At 46.6% G+C, this 17,543-nt stretch overlaps 1 protein-coding gene across 1 annotated transcript in view; it reads left to right on the top strand.

Annotated features, from left to right (window-relative positions):
- The window catches only part of LOC124471866 (metabotropic glutamate receptor 7), a 102,958-nt gene that overhangs the window by 15,840 nt on the left and 69,575 nt on the right, over positions 1 to 17,543 (top strand). Inside the window, exon 2 of the mRNA XM_047026502.1 lies at positions 15,224 to 15,440. Coding sequence (XP_046882458.1) covers positions 15,224 to 15,440 — 217 coding nt within the window. The remainder of the gene's footprint in view (positions 1 to 15,223; positions 15,441 to 17,543) is intronic.

Genomic DNA, 17,543 nt, shown 5'->3' with positions numbered 1-17,543 from the left:
AAAACTTGTGCGAGGAAAATGAAATATATAAATATCATTCTTCCCACATTCACTTTTTGCAGTCTGACTAAAGTACGTAGTCTGCGTCGCCAATTCCCATTTTCTCCAAAATGTGCGTAGGCCTACGCACGGGTCAGAGTTTGTGTGGAGGACCGCACATTCTCCCTTTAAGTGTGTTTTTTATAAATCTCAACCTTTGCGTGGAAAGTGGCGTACGCACATTTTCAGCCCTGTTTTGTTCATACGAAAGTTTATAAATGAGACCCCAGGGCTCTCAAGTCTCACGCATTCGCCTTGAGACTCAGCAATTTCAACAATTTCTCACGCAACACCTGGTATTTCTCACACATTTCAACCATTTCTCACACTGAGAAGTAAGGTAAAACTTGTCCCGCTACATTCAATTGATGGACAAGGTGCAGATTTATTGATAGTTGTCTCAAATTATACATAGTTAAGTACCAGCCAATCAGAAACATTATCCACCCGTCGCCCGAACGTTTTGTACCTAAACTTCTACAGGTATGGTAATCTCACGCCAAACTTTTGATAAACTTGAGAGCCCGTCTAACTACTATTGCAATATGCTTTTATACACTATTGCGTATTCAACAGATTGTGAGTAACTTTTCAATGCTAGGTATGACAGCGTTTCACTCCGAACATGTTCTAAACGGTCTGTAAAAAGTTGAGTAAAGCTTATGACCAATCAGAACACAGATGTTTCACAACTCCTACACAGTAGCCAATCAATATGCAGCACAAACATTTGGAGAATGCCCATACTGCAGACATCCATAAAAATTTGCTGTGAACCGGGAGGGCGCCGAAAGCAGCACTTAGCAGATGACACTACCTGTGATAAAAGCAACTTTTCCCCCTTTCTGCATTTTGTATTTGCAAACCTGATGTTACACTATCTGGCATGAAACTGCTCAAACGAGTAGGTGATATTGCACTTAAGATATGTCGCCGTTTCTGCTGCACTGTACATGGTACTGCACTTCAGCGTGTGAGGGGCCGTTAAGGAAATAATTCAGACTGTCCTTACACAAACACATACAAAACACATACACATTCACATATGAAACTTTCACACACACACATACTACTGAAGACTCACATCCACATGAAATGCTTGCATAGACACAGATGAAATATATTCACATGTGAAATGTGAAGCGCCTGCTAAATGTGTGAAATGTGTTTTTGTTTTTTTATCCATATACTGCTAGTTGTGCCTCTACTGTTATATACACTGGGGGTTAGGGCTGTTAATCAGAAGGTTGTTGGTTCGATTTCCGGCCGTGCCAAATTACGTTGTGTCCTTGGGCAAGGCACTTTGCCCTACTTGCCTCGGGGAGAATGTCCCTGTACTTACTGTAAGTCGCTCTGGATAAGAGTGTCTGCTAAATGACTACATGTAAATGTAATGTATATACAATATGTATGTAGTGAGCTACCGGCAAATTGTTATATTGTTTGTGTGTCGTTAACCTAGACAGAGACTGCATGATTTTCCTTTAAGAGCAAGACTGCACCTAGTATGGTTGGGCTGGGCTGGGAAGGTGCATTGTTCTCCAATAACAACAGAACAACAACAAAAGAAAACAACAATAGACAACAATAGGATTGAAACTTCTCTGAGGTCCCAATGGAGCCCCTGAAATCGTCTTCTTGTTCTCTTACCCATGTAGACAAGACAATCACAAGAATAGAGAGATTACCAAATCATACGCTGTGTTTTTCCATGCTCTATAGTGAGCGTTGTCCTATTTGCCCTTGCTGTTGTGTCTCACCAGCTCACAGGCCAACTCTTTTCAAGGCGTATAATCCTCAGTTCTGTAGGAAGGAATCCATTCATTCCCCAGCCTGAGAGCTGTGCTATATTAATATGGGTTATGTTCATATTTACCATGCTCTGCCACCCTGGACACAGAGGAGGGGAATCCTGTTTGGAGCCGGTGTTGCGGTGTGGTTAGTGAGGTGTTCTGGTGGTTGGATAGTTTGCCAGACGAGTCTTTAGGACATCTAGCCAACTGGACGACCAACTGGTTGCTGCTAACAACCGCTCCCAGCCCTCTAAACTCTTCACGGCAGACAGACAGGTATACAGACAGACACACTGGCATATAGACAGACAGACAGACAAGGCAGCCAGCCAGCCAGCCAACCACATAGCCACACAGCCAGCCAGATAGACATTCAAGCAGTCAGCCAGACAGACGGTAAAAAACAGTAGTGGAGGTCTTTGGTTTATGAATTCTCTGCAGGTCCCTCTGCACCGTGGTGAAACAGCATCTTTATAACATATTTCCATTCAGACGAGGGCTCTCCCAGTCAATGCACCATGACTTCAATTTCCAACCTGATGCTAAGTGTAATGCTTGTTCGCAAAAGGATCAAATGCATGTTGCATGTGTTACTGTGGCTGAGGTGCATGCACACACACATGCACACGCACATGCACACACGAGAACACGTGCAGTCAAACACATGCGCACATGTAGTCACACACACACACACACACGTACACACACACTGCTTCTATTGTCTGGGAGTATCAACAAAAGAAGGATCAAACGCGTATGATGACTGCCCCTCAGCTCTGAGCATTTAAATCACTTCTGTGAGGGTGTGTGTGTGTGTGTACATGTGAGTGTGTGTGTTTCTTTTCTTTATAGAATACAATTTGTTTTGGGGTCTGAAAAGATCCATATTTCCCTAGTGTAAGAACATTTCATTGTGACTCTTGCCACGTCCAACTTTGTAACACACACACACAGACGCACACACAGAGACACACACAGACGCACACACAGACGCACACACAGACACACACACACGAGGGCATATCCCACAATAGAGCAGCAGTGTAAGTTCACCTGCTGTGTGTGACCCAGGTTGTGGGCATGTGCATCTGCAAGGCGCCCGTGATTAGCAGAGTGAGTCCAGTTCAGATGGGGACAGCAGCTCCACGTCAGATGGATTCCTCTCCCCTTCCTTACAGACCTCCCTCCATCCTAAACACCACGGGACTGGAACCTTAGTCTGAGGCAGGAAAGAATGTACATAAACAGATACTATCCAAAGATGTGCATATCTCCTTTAAAGCAGAACTTTCTAGCATATGGAGTAGAATGTTTTATTAGACTTGTCCATCAAAGGACTCTTATTTATAATTAAAACCTGGCCCAACTAGGCTGGTTCGTCTTGAAAGAGTCCTAAAATAAACCAACACATGCAACATTCTTGTCTCGTTTGCTAAAAAAACACTTGATTTGTGTTTACTTTCTCTTCCTTTGAGTAAATAGATCACTTGGGACGAGCAGAGCTCCCCCTGGCCAGCGTCCCTGAAAGGGGTTGTCCTCATTTAGCTGGGAGAAAACAGCACATTAAGGCTACTTTGAAATACATTCCCCAAAATGAAGCTGCCAAGGATCCTCCACAACAGTGCTGCCAATACCGGCCAAGCCAAGGAAGGGCTAAGCTGAGGATTGGAAGAAAAAAAAACTTTCACAGACACACACAAATACACACATGGATGCACACACAAAAGCACAAACTAACACACAAATACACGCACGTGTACACACACTCGAACACACACACTCGAACACACACACAAACACGCACCCGTCACACGGCCGACTTTGCCTTTTCTTATCACTGTAATAAGCTTAACACACAAAAGGCTTGGGATTCCTTCTATTAATAATGGATTGAATTGGTGCTGCAGGAGAATGAAGACACAGTCTCCTTCCCTGAATGATGGGTTTCACCCACACTCTGGTTCTTCATGATCCTGAGCAAAAGGTGTCCATCAACCCCTGAACTTCATGCCTGTTGTGCCTCCAAACTCTTTGGAAGAAAAGAAGGAAGAAAAAAAAGGTTCCTTATCATTTTATAATTCAAAAAAGGTCCTCTGAAGATCAGAAATGACTATTTAGGGTTCCCAACAGAAGGTTGTGAAGGCTGTTCTCTCAGAAGGTTATTTTAGGGATGCTAAGAGTGTATGTGTTATTAGTAGATGTGTTATTAGTGGATGTGTTTATAGTGGATGTGTTTATAGTGTATGTGTTTACTGTGGAGGTGTTTGAAGTGGATGTGTTATTAGGGGATGTGTTTACAGTGGATGTGTTTCCAGTGGATGTGTTATTGGGGGATGTGTTTACAGTGGATGTGTTTACAGTGGATGTGTTATTAGGGGATGTGTTTACAGTGGATGTGTTTCCATGGGATGTGTTATTGGGGGATGTGTTTCCAGTGGATGTGTACCACAGAAGAGAAGAGGGGTTTATAGTGGACATGTAGACACTGTTGAGATGTTTTTGTTGTCTTAGGTCTGAGCTGTGCTGGATGCCACCTGGGTTTGTGACCTGTAGACCGCGTCAGAGACAAGACAAAGTGTAGCAGAGGCGGTTCGGTGACTGACCTCGCATGACAACGAACAATGCACTTCCAGAAATCGGAAGCTTGCACGTTAAGTAGTTAGGCATGGCACTATCTCAGTTGGAGCGCTTTCTTGTCTCTCGTGCGGTTTATTCCTGCCTGGATCATGCTTGCAATCTAATGGTGAGGATAAAAAGGTTCTGACTTGTGGAGATAATGTTATGCTCGCTTGCTAAGTGCATCCAGGCAGCCCCAGCGCAGTTTCGTGAGTACTGGTGCTGTGGAGAGCATGTTGGTGCTTGGGCTAAATGCCTCCCCCCTCAGGACAGATCATAGCTGCTGGTGCATCCCTCTGGGTCTCTGGGTAATATCATTTGAATTTAATATTTCATCTCTTCTCCCCTATGGTTCAGTAGAATTTGCAGGGTATCTATGCTGCTTCACTGTGCAGGGGGGATTGTTGCCATGGCGTCCACTGGTCACGCTTTGAACATAGAGGCCAGAAAGCAGCCTAACATCTCATCCAATCAGATTAGTTTGTATCAAAAGTTTCACTTTCCAAGTTGGATACAAACAGTAAAATAAAACCAGACACGCAGTACACTGCATTTTAGTGTGGAGGCCGCTACGGTCAAAGTACAAAACAGACATTATATTCTGTACGAATGAAAAACACTTTTAAAAATGTGAAAGACTACACCAAGATTTGTCAGGAATGTGTGAAAAACAATTGCGTCCCTTGTCCTCGTTCAAAAAAAATGACATTCTTTCATCCACGGAAAGGAATGTGTGAAAAATATGGAAGGTAATTGTAAATCACTTACGGTATTGTATTGTCCTGCACTTGGACAGAAGTGCTCGGAGAACCAGACAAAGACGTTTTTAAGAAACAAAACAAACTGTGGAAGGAAAAGCGAGCACCTGGAGAGACGAGGTCAAGAGAGGGCTGGAACGGCTCGCCTCTGCCCAATCAATCAAATATGATTGGCACGTACGCTTTCAACACAAAAGCTTATTTCAAGAATTGTGCAATGACAGCAAAAGCTATTCAAATGTTTGCATGGCAAGCGCAATGGTATTTTGCATTTAATGAATGTGGTTTTGTAAGAGCGAAGCGGAGTCAAGCTCTATAGTGTGTGGAGAGATTTTGGTAGTAGAATGAGGTGGGGTGGGGGTCCGGAGGGTCTAAATATGGCCACAGAGCCTTAACAAATGTATTAGAGACAGAAAATAGATTGGCCTGTTCCACTTTATAGAAATCATGTCACAGACTGTGGATGCAGTGCATGCAAGCCTTCTTCAGAATCCGTGCACATCATTTGAAAGGTCATTTTTGCATAGCAGATAAACTACCATAGTTTTACCTAGCATTTGGTTTGTGTGTGCGAGCCTTCATCGTCTGTGTGTGTGTCATAATCAGATTATTTGTTAATAATTTGTTACATTAAATATTAATCCTAGATGATTCACACCTTCACAAAATTAACAACAACTAATATATCATTTCTGCATTATGCATGTAGCCATGCTAGTGCTAAACAACTATTTAACTGGTCGGCTCCAGGACGCCGGGTAAGTAGCTAGCTCCTGAGACTTCTCACCAAAAGAACGAAGGGGAACCTTCGAGTAAGGTACCTAGCGAAAAGTAGCCTCAACTTTCCTCAACTTTTAGCTACGGCACTAATGCTGAAAGCTCGCTGATATAGCTTTCAGTCTTACTAGAACGGCGAATGTATGCATTGTTGCTAACGTGTGCTGACGTTGTGACTGTGCATATGTGAGAAAGACGCAGGAGTGACAGAGAGACGGAGGGAGGGGAAAGGAAATGCAGCTGAACGAATACGCTGCGTGTTTTAACCTAAATAGCGATAAAGAAATGGTGTTGATTCTGTGGCGCACCGCCACAAATTAGTCTATGTGTGGGAAACACTGGTTAGTGTGATGTGTGCGCCCTAATCAGTTGTCTGTGCGTGTGTATACGTGTCTTAGTGTGCGAATGTGCCATAATCACTTGTGTTCATGTGTGTGTGTGTGTGTGTTCATGTGTGTGTGTGTGTGTGTACATGTGTGTGTGTGTGTGTGTGTTCATGTGTGTGTGTGTGTGTGTACATGTGTGTGTGTGTGTGTGTGTGTACATGTGTGTGTGTGTGTGTGTTCATGTGTGTGTGTGTGTGTGTACATGTGTGTGTGTGTGTGTGTTCATGTGTGTGTGTGTGTGTGTACATGTGTGTGTGTGTGTACATGTGTGTGTGTGTGTGTGTGTGTACATTTGTGTGTGTGATATGACCATGTCATTGGCCCACAGGGTGTTTCTAGGAAGTGTGGAGGCGCAGATCGGGTCCTGGCATCTCCCCACTTCTTGTAGCGCTGCTGCCTGGCCTTAGACAGAGTTGATGGCGGTCAGTGACGCGTACGAGGCCGTTGGCGTGGCAGCCCCGGGTTCTGCCTGCTCAGAACAGATCAAGCGAAGCGCCAGCCAACACATTATGATAGCATTACTGTAGGAGGAGAAGAGGCTTCTAGAACTCTGCTACGGAATGTGAGAAGCAAAGAGAAGCAGGGTTCCGTTAATTGGGAGTTCCGGCACGATAGCTATGAGGATTAGCACACTTTATTGGCTGTCTAATAATGCAGGATAAACTGTTTCATAGGGTGGTAGGACGGTGAAAATAAGGGCAACGAACAATGGAGACACACCTCTCAACGGATTATGAATCGGCCTCACAACATCATGGGGGCAAATTTCTTGATTTTGATGACTATCGATAATCCCCGTAATTCAGAGATCACCAGCAGTGAGGAAGCTTCTCATCTATGACGCGATCCATTGAACTATCCAGTCCATCCTCCTGTTATACAAACACATGTTACCAATAGCTGAGTGTACTACCCATGCCTAGCTGACATCGTGCCCAACCACATTAGTCCTCTGCTGAGCCGGTGTGTTATGCACCGTGAGAGAGTCCTGCAGACAGAAGATGGTCCCTGTGGCTACATGGACTATGACAGCAGGATAGAGAGGATGGTAATCCTGTTACACAGACTTCCTCGGGGGGGGGGGGGGGGGACTAGGCTTCAACAGTTTCTCTCTCTCTATTGCTCCGTCTTTCTCTCTCTCTCTCTCCACCAGGTGCAGTGCTACACCAAGTACTGTGCAGAAACCTGACACACAAACAAACACTGACACACAAACACCAGAGTCCTAGCTTGGCCTTAGTTCCCACTGACCACAGGAGACGTAGCATTTCAGGGCAGACTTGTGCCAATTGAGCCAGCGTGGAGTGGTGAGTCATTGTGTGTGTAGTTAAGGAGGGTCTATCTTTCCGGCACACGCCCGGTCGAGGGGCTGGCTGGAGCCCAGGGAGGCAGCAGGAGGGCTGGGCGGTGCGGAGGAGAGGACCTGGAACCGTGTCCCACTCCAGTCACGGTTTTCATCTGGGGGCCACAGGAAGGCAGCCGTGACGTCACGTGTGCCGGGGGGGGGGGGGGGGGGGGGGGGGGGACGAATGCGGCTACGCAATCACGTGCGCATGCAAGAAGAACTTGGGTAATAATGCGTTTGTTTATGAGAGGAGAGGGAGACAGCAGATAAAGTGAGTAGCAGCCTTGAACAGTATATAGTGCTCTGTGTCTCCTGTTGTGGAGGTTTGAGAGTGTGTGTGTGTGTGGGGGGGGGGGGGGGAGGTGACTAAATGGGAGGACAAAAGATGGGGAAGGAGTACAGAAATTCAGCTCATTGTAGAGCGCAGAAATTGAGCATACCTGTATTACACACTTTCCTCTAAATGTTGTAAATGATGTATGTATGGTAATAATACAACCAGGTATCACATGCTTATTCAGTATTCCGCATGTACACCACCCAAGCCACCAGAACCCAGCACAGCCAATCAAATCTCACAGATCTCACTTTGGGGTCTGGCTCTGAGCACTGATGATACGTCACGATACGCTTGTCTCCAGTCTCAACCGTGCAGGATTGTTTTTCGCTTTTTCTCCCTTTAGTAAATACAAAGACAAAACCATATCTCTATCTGAGCCCAAAGGCTGATGCTCCTGTTAGGGAACCTGCTGCTAGGTCTCCTCTCCTCCTCCTCTCTCCTTTCTCCTCTCCTCTCCTTTCTCCTCTCCTCTCCTCCTCCTCTGTCCTTTCTCCTCTCCTCTCCTCTCCTCTCCTCACATCTTCCCTCCTCTCCTTTCTCCTCTACTCTCCTCCCTCCTCTCCTCACATCTTCCCTCCTCTCCTTTCTCCTCTACTCTCCTCCCTCCTCTCCTCACATCTTCCCCCCTCTCCTCTTTTTCTTTGTCTTTTTGTTTCCTTTTCCATCCACACAGAGGAGGGATGTAGGACAAGCAAATTAAAAGCTTCAGATTAAACTGGATTAATCCACTTGGTGCCAGTGTACTCCTGGGTGTAATAAATTATGCAATGTGGGTATGCTGGCTATCTTAATTCACTGTCACTGCGCCGTGGTGCCCTGCAACTGAGTCAGACAGGAACAGGAAATGAGGAGGCAAGGCACTTTTTCCTAGGGCACCCCAACGGAATTACATCAACCAATTATATTCACTGTGGTTATAACCACTATGACACGGTTTCTTCCCGTTATGACATGTGGAATAACATGTTGAGGAGAGGTAGAAGGAAGAATGAATTTTGGAAAAAGAGAAAAAGTCAAATGAGAGAGAGATAGAGAGGGGAGAGGGGAAAGGGGAGAGGGGAGGAGAGAGGAGAAGGGAGAGGGGAGGGGAGAGAGGAGGAGAGAGGAGGGGGGAGGGGGGAGGGGAGAGAGGAGGAGAGAGAGGAGGAGAGAGGAGGAGAGAGGAGGAGGTGATTAAAGGAGAGAGTCTAAAGGGAAAGCGACCAGAGGAGAGAGAGAAAAACAGAAAGAGAGAAAAAGAATGAGAGGGGCGGAGGACAACGTGTTTAACGAATGTCTACCCTCCCCCCCCCCCCCCCCCCCCCCCCCCCCGACGGATGAAAAAACCACGCAGGAGAGAAAATGAGGCCTCGTAATGAAATCAGTGATTTGCTGCAATCCTGTGATGATTAAGGCCCTCGCTGCGGAGAGCCGCCAAATGAACGTCCAATCAGAAGAGCTCCCTCGCCTGCAGAGTCATCCTACTGCTGCTCCTGACTCAGGGAGGCCTGTGTTGGTGTGTGGAGACCACTGACTCAGAGAGGCCTGTGTTGGTGTGTGGAGACCACTGACTCAGGGAGGCCTGTGTTGGTGTGTGGACACCACTGACTCAGGGAGGCCTGTGTTGGTGTGTGGAGACCACTGACTCAGGGAGGCCTGTGTTGACGTGTGGAGACCACTGACTCAGGGAGGCTGGTGTTGACGTGTGGAGACCACTGACTCAGGGAGGCCTGTGTTGGTGTGTGGAGACCACTGACTCAGGGAGGCCTGTGTTGACGTGTGGAGACCACTGACTCAGGGAGGCTGGTGTTGACGTTTGGAGACCACTGAGTCAGGGAGGCCTGTGTTGACGTGTGGAGACCACTGACTCAGGGAGGCCTGTGTTGACGTGTGGAGACCACTGACTCAGGGAGGCCTGTGTTGACGTGTGGAGACCACTGACTCAGGGAGGCCTGTGTTGACGTGTGGAGACCACTGACTCAGGGAGGCCTGTGTTGACGTGTGGAGACCACTGACTCAGGGAGGCCTGTGTTGACGTGTGGAGACCACTGACTCAGGGAGGCCTGTGTTGACGTGTGGAGACCACTGACTCAGGGAGGCCTGTGTTGACGTGTGGAGACCACTGACTCAGAGAGGCTGGTGTTGACGTTTGGAGACCACTGAATCAGGGAGGCTGGTGTTGACGTTTGGAGACCACTGACTCAGGGAGGCTGGTGTTGACGTTTGGAGACCACTGTCTCAGAGAGGCTGGTGTTGACGTTTGGAGACCACTGAGTCAGAGAGGCTGGTGTTGACGTTTGGAGACCACTGACTCAGGGAGGCCTGTGTTGACGTGTGGAGACCACTGACTCAGGGAGGCCTGTGTTGACGTGTGGAGACCACTGACTCAGGGAGGCCTGTGTTGACGTGTGGAGACCACTGACTCAGGGAGGCCTGTGTTGACGTGTGGAGACCACTGACTCAGAGAGGCTGGTGTTGACGTTTGGAGACCACTGAATCAGGGAGGCTGGTGTTGACGTTTGGAGACCACTGACTCAGGGAGGCTGGTGTTGACGTTTGGAGACCACTGTCTCAGAGAGGCTGGTGTTGACGTTTGGAGACCACTGAGTCAGAGAGGCTGGTGTTGACGTTTGGAGACCACTGAGTCAGAGAGGCTGGTGTTGACGTTTGGAGACCACTGAGTCAGAGAGGCTGGTGTTGACGTGTGGAGACCACTGACTCAGAGAGGCTGGTGTTGACGTTTGGAGACCACTGACTCAGAGAGGCTGGTGTTGACGTTTGGAGACCACTGAGTCAGAGAGGCTGGTGTTGACGTGTGGAGACCACTGACTCAGGGAGGCCTGTGTTGGTGTGTGGAGACCACTGACTCAGGGAGGCCTGTGTTGACGTGTGGAGACCACTGACTCAGGGAGGCCTGTGTTGACGTGTGGAGACCACTGACTCAGGGAGGCCTGTGTTGACGTGTGGAGACCACTGACTCAGGGAGGCTGGTGTTGACGTGTGGAGACCACTGAGTCAGAGAGGCCTGTGTTGGTGTGTGGAGAACAGGGTTCTGGGTGTGGATCTCGTTTCAACACTGTTGAATGACATAAGGAAGGGGGGGGGAAATGTACCCTTCTCTTCGACACTTGATGTACACACACACACATACGTGTACAGTTGCTCGCATGCAAGCACACCTATACTCTCTCTCTTTCTCACTCATTCACTCACTCACTCACTCACGCAAACACACATGCATGTTCGCTGCATTGAATATAGGAGTCTTATCTGATAGACTTCAGTGTATGTCGGTCAGTGGAGCCTGGCTAATGTTACAATCCTTATTATATTTCTTTCTCCACCATATGCGCAGCATAGAGCACGTCAGTTTAATTTGGTTCAGGGATCGTGCTGTTAAACACTGCGCCAGCTGGGGCCTGCTGGATAATTAATGGGCATATAGGGGGAAGAAAGGCTGCAGAGGTTTGATGAACCAGCCGCAGCACAGCAGTAGTGTGTGTGTGTGTGTGTGCCTTTTTCTGTTTGTGTACTGAAAGTATTTGTGTGGAGGGAGGGGTGGGGCGAGGGGAGGGGGGGGAGGTGTATCTTTAATTACGTCTCGTTTGTCTAATTAATGGTCAGGTGCACATTGCCAAGAGAGATTCCTATGGGAATAATCAAAACCGTAATCCGATTATACTTGACCTTCGTCATTTGACAGGAAGGGGTTGACTTCTTCTGTAGATAATACTGTAGAAAATCTTAATGTATGAATGAGTTAATGAATTCATGAAAGAATGACTAGTGTGATATGACTGGTTTTGTAGTCTTTCAAAACTGTGGGGAAATAGATTTTTACTTCATATTGTAAAGAAGGCTTTTTTAGGGTGGAAATTAATGATGTGATTGTTAGTGGCCTGCCTTAGAGTCAAAGGCTTCAGATATACAACACAAGATAGAAACTGCCCACTGGATACACTCAATATCATCCAACACAATTGACAATGTCGCTGAACGAGGACAGCGGCAATCATGCCAATAATTACAAAGAACCTGACGAATAGGTGGGCTTTGTCTGTGTGACATGTTGTCCGCCATGTAAAAAAAGTGACTGGTTCAACCATTGCTTATCGCTTGTCTCCTGAAAGGAGGAAATGGCAGTGCTGTTAAAAAGCAACAAGCCCTTGATTCAATAAAGTACCCTAATGAAACGAGAAAGTGCTCTTGAAAGCAATTCTGCACAGTTAGGCAGAGCAAGATGTTCTTATGTCTGACATGCTTTTGTTTATTAATACTGATATGAATATTACTATGACAGAGAGAGTTCTGCCGACATAGAGAATATGCATTTACAGTGGGACTTTGCCAGAGTAGAGTATACAGTTACTGTAGCTTACTTTAGTTACTGTTTTGGTGATGGCAGGTTTTCACAACTTTCTAAATCTGATGCCTGGACCTGCCTGTTTTCTAACCCTTGCATCTGTCACTTTCTAGAGATTGGTCATGGGTGACCTCCTAACAGTGCTCCTCTTACTGTAATGGCTTTAGCTTAGCGTGCTGTAGCAGTCACAATGTCTTCTGTACTTGCTCAGTTTGAATTGCCCCACTGGCCGTGGTTCCTGCTTTGGGGACAGGGTGTCCAAAAGCCAGCAGCTTTTTCTGTATGATGTCCAGTCTTTAGCTTGGTGGAATAAAGTGGTCCTTTTCCAGTGTGGCAAGTAGCTACCAAGGCTGTTTGGCCAGTCATGGTGTTGAGAGGACAGCAGCTCTGTTAGCCTGATGGACAATATAATAGGTTGTGATGATGGAAATCCTTCCAGGTACTGTCCCAACACACAATGTGCATCTTTGGCCTTGTTTCTGATTCACAGAGAGAAATACCAGGTAAATGGCATTTGACATCCACTGTGTGTGGTTGTGTGTGTATCTTTGGAATGGAGGAAGAAGGGTGAAAGAATGACAGAGGGAATGAAAGGAATGATAGAAAGTGCAGAAGAAAAGCCTAGAAATAAGGGAACAGTACGTAGATGTGGATTGTAATTCCTGTTTTTTTTTATCAAATGTTTTTGTTCACCGATCCAGTGGAGGTTGAGGAAACAGCATGATCCACTATCCACATTTGCCAGTTTTCACTCCCTTCCATTTCACGGTGAGTGAAAGCGGATTGATCCAGCTGACAACCCACGAGGAGGAGCTGCACACGCCTGTCCTGTCCTTCCATTTCCTTTCAAATCACTGAAGAGAAAAACACACCCCCCCCAAAAAAATGTTCCCTTCCAAGATAAAGAAGCAGCAGCTCTTGCGATGTCTGAGTCCGGCAATTCCAAACGTTGCTCTTAGACGGCGAGGATGTCCTATTGGTCTCCTGGTACAGGCTCAGCTTGCGTAGAGGGAGGGTGACCCGAAGTCAGATCCTTGCAAGCTACCGCCAGAGGAAGTCCTTGGCTCTTTTTCTAACTTTAGATAACCACCTGCTGTTTAGACCTCCCTCATCCTGCACTCCACGGTACACAGCACAGCTCCTGCCAATGGAACCATCAGAGGTCAAAGGGCAAATAGAACAAAGAGAGAACTCTTAAGAACTCTCCCCTGTGGGAGGATAAGCTGTTGAAAGCCAGACCACCCGGCAGGCAGTCAGGGATCAGACCAGGAGAGACATCTCTCAGAAAATAATCATAATTACAGTCTTACAACCTTTAGAGCCGTGTCAAACTAATTTTGAAGTTTATGACAGAATTACTATTTTTCTTTTGACAGATAACGCAAAACTTTATAATTTGTTTTGAAGGTATGGCAGAATTATGCTAATAGTTTTGAATACACTCCTGTAGTGGCTTTATAAAAGCACGATTTTTGACAACTAAAATATGAAATGATGCATTTAGACGCTATCGTTTGTCCTCAATATTCAGAGTCGGGTTGTTCTGTCTTGTCAAATGTTACGTTTCTGTGATTGGATGTAACATTTTGAACGGTTGTCAACCCCCTCCCTCCTTCCCCCCCAAGAAAGTGAATGTTTGAGAAAGGTAAACTGTGGCTGAGCCAGAGGAGGAGATTCGTCTGTAATTAGGTTACCTAAACCACAGTTATATACAGTATCCAATAAAGACAAACAGCAGTGTGCATATTCTGCATTGCAACGCTTACTAAAACGACTGGGACCATGTCGAATGTTTAGGCAGGAATTTAGCCAATATTTGCTGCAAACCTCTTATAATCCAACGGTGAGAAGGGGGGAATTACGTAGAGGGGCTGTTAAAGCAGTGAAAATTTGCGCAGTTTTGCTAATATCGACTGCGTTCATTTCACAATCTGATTTCCGACTGCGTTCATTTCACAATCTGATTTCCTGCTGCGTTCCATTTGCCATACGTCATTACGTAATCTAGCAATTTGACTTTTAGTGAGATTTTTTGGACAACATTGAATATACAGGCCGCTCGCACACAACATGAAGTATTACATCATGTAACTAAAGCTGTATCCCGGACATTTTTGCATATGTAGAAATCCCGGCCGGAAGCCTTTTGAAAGTACGAAAAAGAGGACATGTAAAAAGGACGTATGATCCCCACCTAAGCTAGCAAACTAGCTAGCAAACGTTAGCCATCTGACTTGGTAACAAAACTCTTCAGAAATGTATCCACCCCTCACCCAATGCTATATTCCAAAGATTCGTTTGCTTGTGATAAAATATGACAGGCCACATAAAGCAATGTAGCTAATGATGCAATGTTACATCAATGTTAGTTAATGTCAGCTACATCCTCCCAACTTTTTTACTGGCTTGTATTGTACTGAAATTATTATTTCAGTTTTACGTAGGAAAAAAATTGCCTAACAGGTCAAGGTCTTGACTCAGTCTCGATCCCTCAAAGTTTTGGAAGTGTCTCGTTCTCGACACCCTGCAGTCTCGATAATCATGACATAGTCTTGTGTGAAGGGTATGTAACAGCTGTAGCCACGCTCCGTCACGACAAGGCTCGCTCGCCACTCACTCGGCTCGAACGCACAACCTCCGTCCGACTTGCCAAGCGTGATCACTACCAACTACGTCAAAGAAAAGCTAGCTCTTCGTTGACGCGGGTGGCCTGTTACATACCTGAGGATCGAGTTTCACGGTTCCAAGTCCGTTACACTCGCTTAAACCGTTTACTTGGTCTTCTATTCACAACACTGTCTAACTCATCCCTCTCTCCTCTCCGCAGATCCCTCAGATCAGCTACGCCTCCACAGCCCCGGAGCTGAGCGATGACCGGCGCTATGACTTCTTCTCCAGGGTGGTGCCTCCAGACTCCTACCAGGCCCAGGCCATGGTGGACATCGTCAAAGCCATGGGCTGGAACTACGTCTCCACCCTGGCCTCTGAGGGCAGCTACGGGGAGAAGGGAGTGGACGCCTTCATGCAGCTGTCCCGAGAAGCAGGTGAGGCAGGGGTTGTGGGGAGGAGGGGGACGGGGGGCGGGGGGATGGGGGCACGGTGATGGGGGGTGGGAATGGATAAAGAGGAAGGAGGGATAAATGCTTGACAAATGGATGGATTTATTGAGTGATGGATGGACGGCTGGCGAGTGTTAGGCTGTGGTGTGGCAGATTTGGAGGGAGGAAGGGATGACGAACGAACAGATGGATGTGGGTGAAGCAGGTGAGAGGGAGGATATGTGGAGGGAGGGAGGGACGAAGGCATGACGAACAGTCATTTGACATAGATATGGACGGAAAGAGGGAGCGAGGGAGCAAAAGATCAATGGATGGATGAAGGGGTGAATCTGTGGAGGGATGAACGCAGAGGTACTGTATGAAAACACAGTTCGGTAGTTTATCAAGGTGTGTTTTGCTCTGAAATATAAAGGAACGTGGAGGAGAGCAAACTTGGGTTCATGGCGTGCCTGTTTATCAGCGTGTGTGTGTCTGTGTGTAAATTCTCGTGTGTATGATTCTGTGTGTGTTCAGATGTGCTTATCTGGCTGTGTGTGTCTGTGTGTTTCTGTTCAGGGTTATCTCCTGCAGCTTTGGTAATGGTAATCCTGTCTGTATTGATCCTGGGAGCTGTGCCTATTAGAAGGCTTCGTCTCTCTTTCTCACATACACACACACAAACACACACACACAAACACACACACACACTGTCCTTCACCACAGACTGTTGGGTAATTACCCATACTCCTCTTCAGATGGAATGTGTCCAGAAAAAACATGACACACACACACACGTGAACACACACACACACACACACACACACACACACACACACACACACACACACACACACACACACACACACATGATCACTCATGCAGCAGGGAACAGGCCAATGGACTTGCTCTTGGAGGCAGGTGGTGGAACACTGCTCTCTTATTTATTTGTTTACTCAATAAGGTGTGAAGAGTAGATGTGACTGTGAAGTATAGGTGCAAAGACGTCGGGAGAAAGACGCGAGAGGGAAAGGTAGGGCGAGGTGGCCTGGGGATTCTAACCTCAGTTTGGGCATTGTGAGAGCCCTACAAGGCAGCAGGACTAAGAAGAGAATAGACACGTGCTCATGACTTATAAACAAACACTAGCATAGAACACCCTTTGAAATCTCAGTTTTTGAAAGAATGGACCCCACAGGCAAAGCTTATTTTAGCAAGAGATCAGCCCAGACGCACAAAATACAGATTTTCTTTTAACCCTGTAACATTTCTTCTGCTTTAGTTCTTAAGAATTTGTGTACTCTCGAAGAGGGTTAGGGGGCAGGAGAGGGGGTGGATGAAAACCGCAGGCTACCTTCAGGGCTCTGGATTATCACAAGTTAGCAGAAGAGCCGTGAGATATTTGCCCTAATATTTTTAAGATGAGAGACTTGCTAGAACAGACCCCAAACTATGTGAAGCACCCTTGGCAGGCAACACTTGTTCTACAGAACTGTTGTCTCCTAGGTGTTTTCTCTGAAGAAGGGAGCTGACAAACACAGAAAACGTAGCTATTTCTCTATACTTCATTGCATGTTATTGTGAACAGTGCAATTATTCACTTTTGATGATCTGCTAAATACAATACAGAAACACACACAGCCTCCCTCCCTTCCTGAGTACCTGTTAAGTTGAACTACTCCTTACCTCGTCGTCAACTACTCTTTCTTCCATCTTTTCCTCACTCCCGTGGACCTGTCATGGTCACTCTCCTGCTCCTCGGCTTCTTCCCTGACCCTGTCAGTATATTTCTGCCTCTCTGAGCTACCTCTCCTCCTTCCTCTACAGGTGATGCTAATGGCTGGGTTTCCCAGATTCGTTAAGGAGCGCTCTTAACGCTAAGATCTTCTTAAGAACGTTCTAAGAGCGTTCGAGAGCGCCCTTAGAACGTTCTTAGGACGCTCTTAGCGTTAAGAGCTTCTTAAAGAATCTGGGAAACCCGGCCAATGTTAAAGCAGCAAATGCACCCCCCCCCAAAACATGTTCGAAATGTTTGCAAATTTTGTGGCATTTGCCTGTAGATTTTTTTATATTTATCTCCCTTAACTTTTCTGCGCCTCCCATTCGCTTTGG

Source organism: Hypomesus transpacificus, chromosome 9, assembly GCF_021917145.1.
Source record: "Hypomesus transpacificus isolate Combined female chromosome 9, fHypTra1, whole genome shotgun sequence".
Lineage (NCBI taxonomy): Eukaryota > Metazoa > Chordata > Actinopteri > Osmeriformes > Osmeridae > Hypomesus > Hypomesus transpacificus.
The sequence above is the reverse complement of the archived record's forward strand: the minus strand, read 5'-3'. Positions and strand labels throughout refer to the sequence as shown.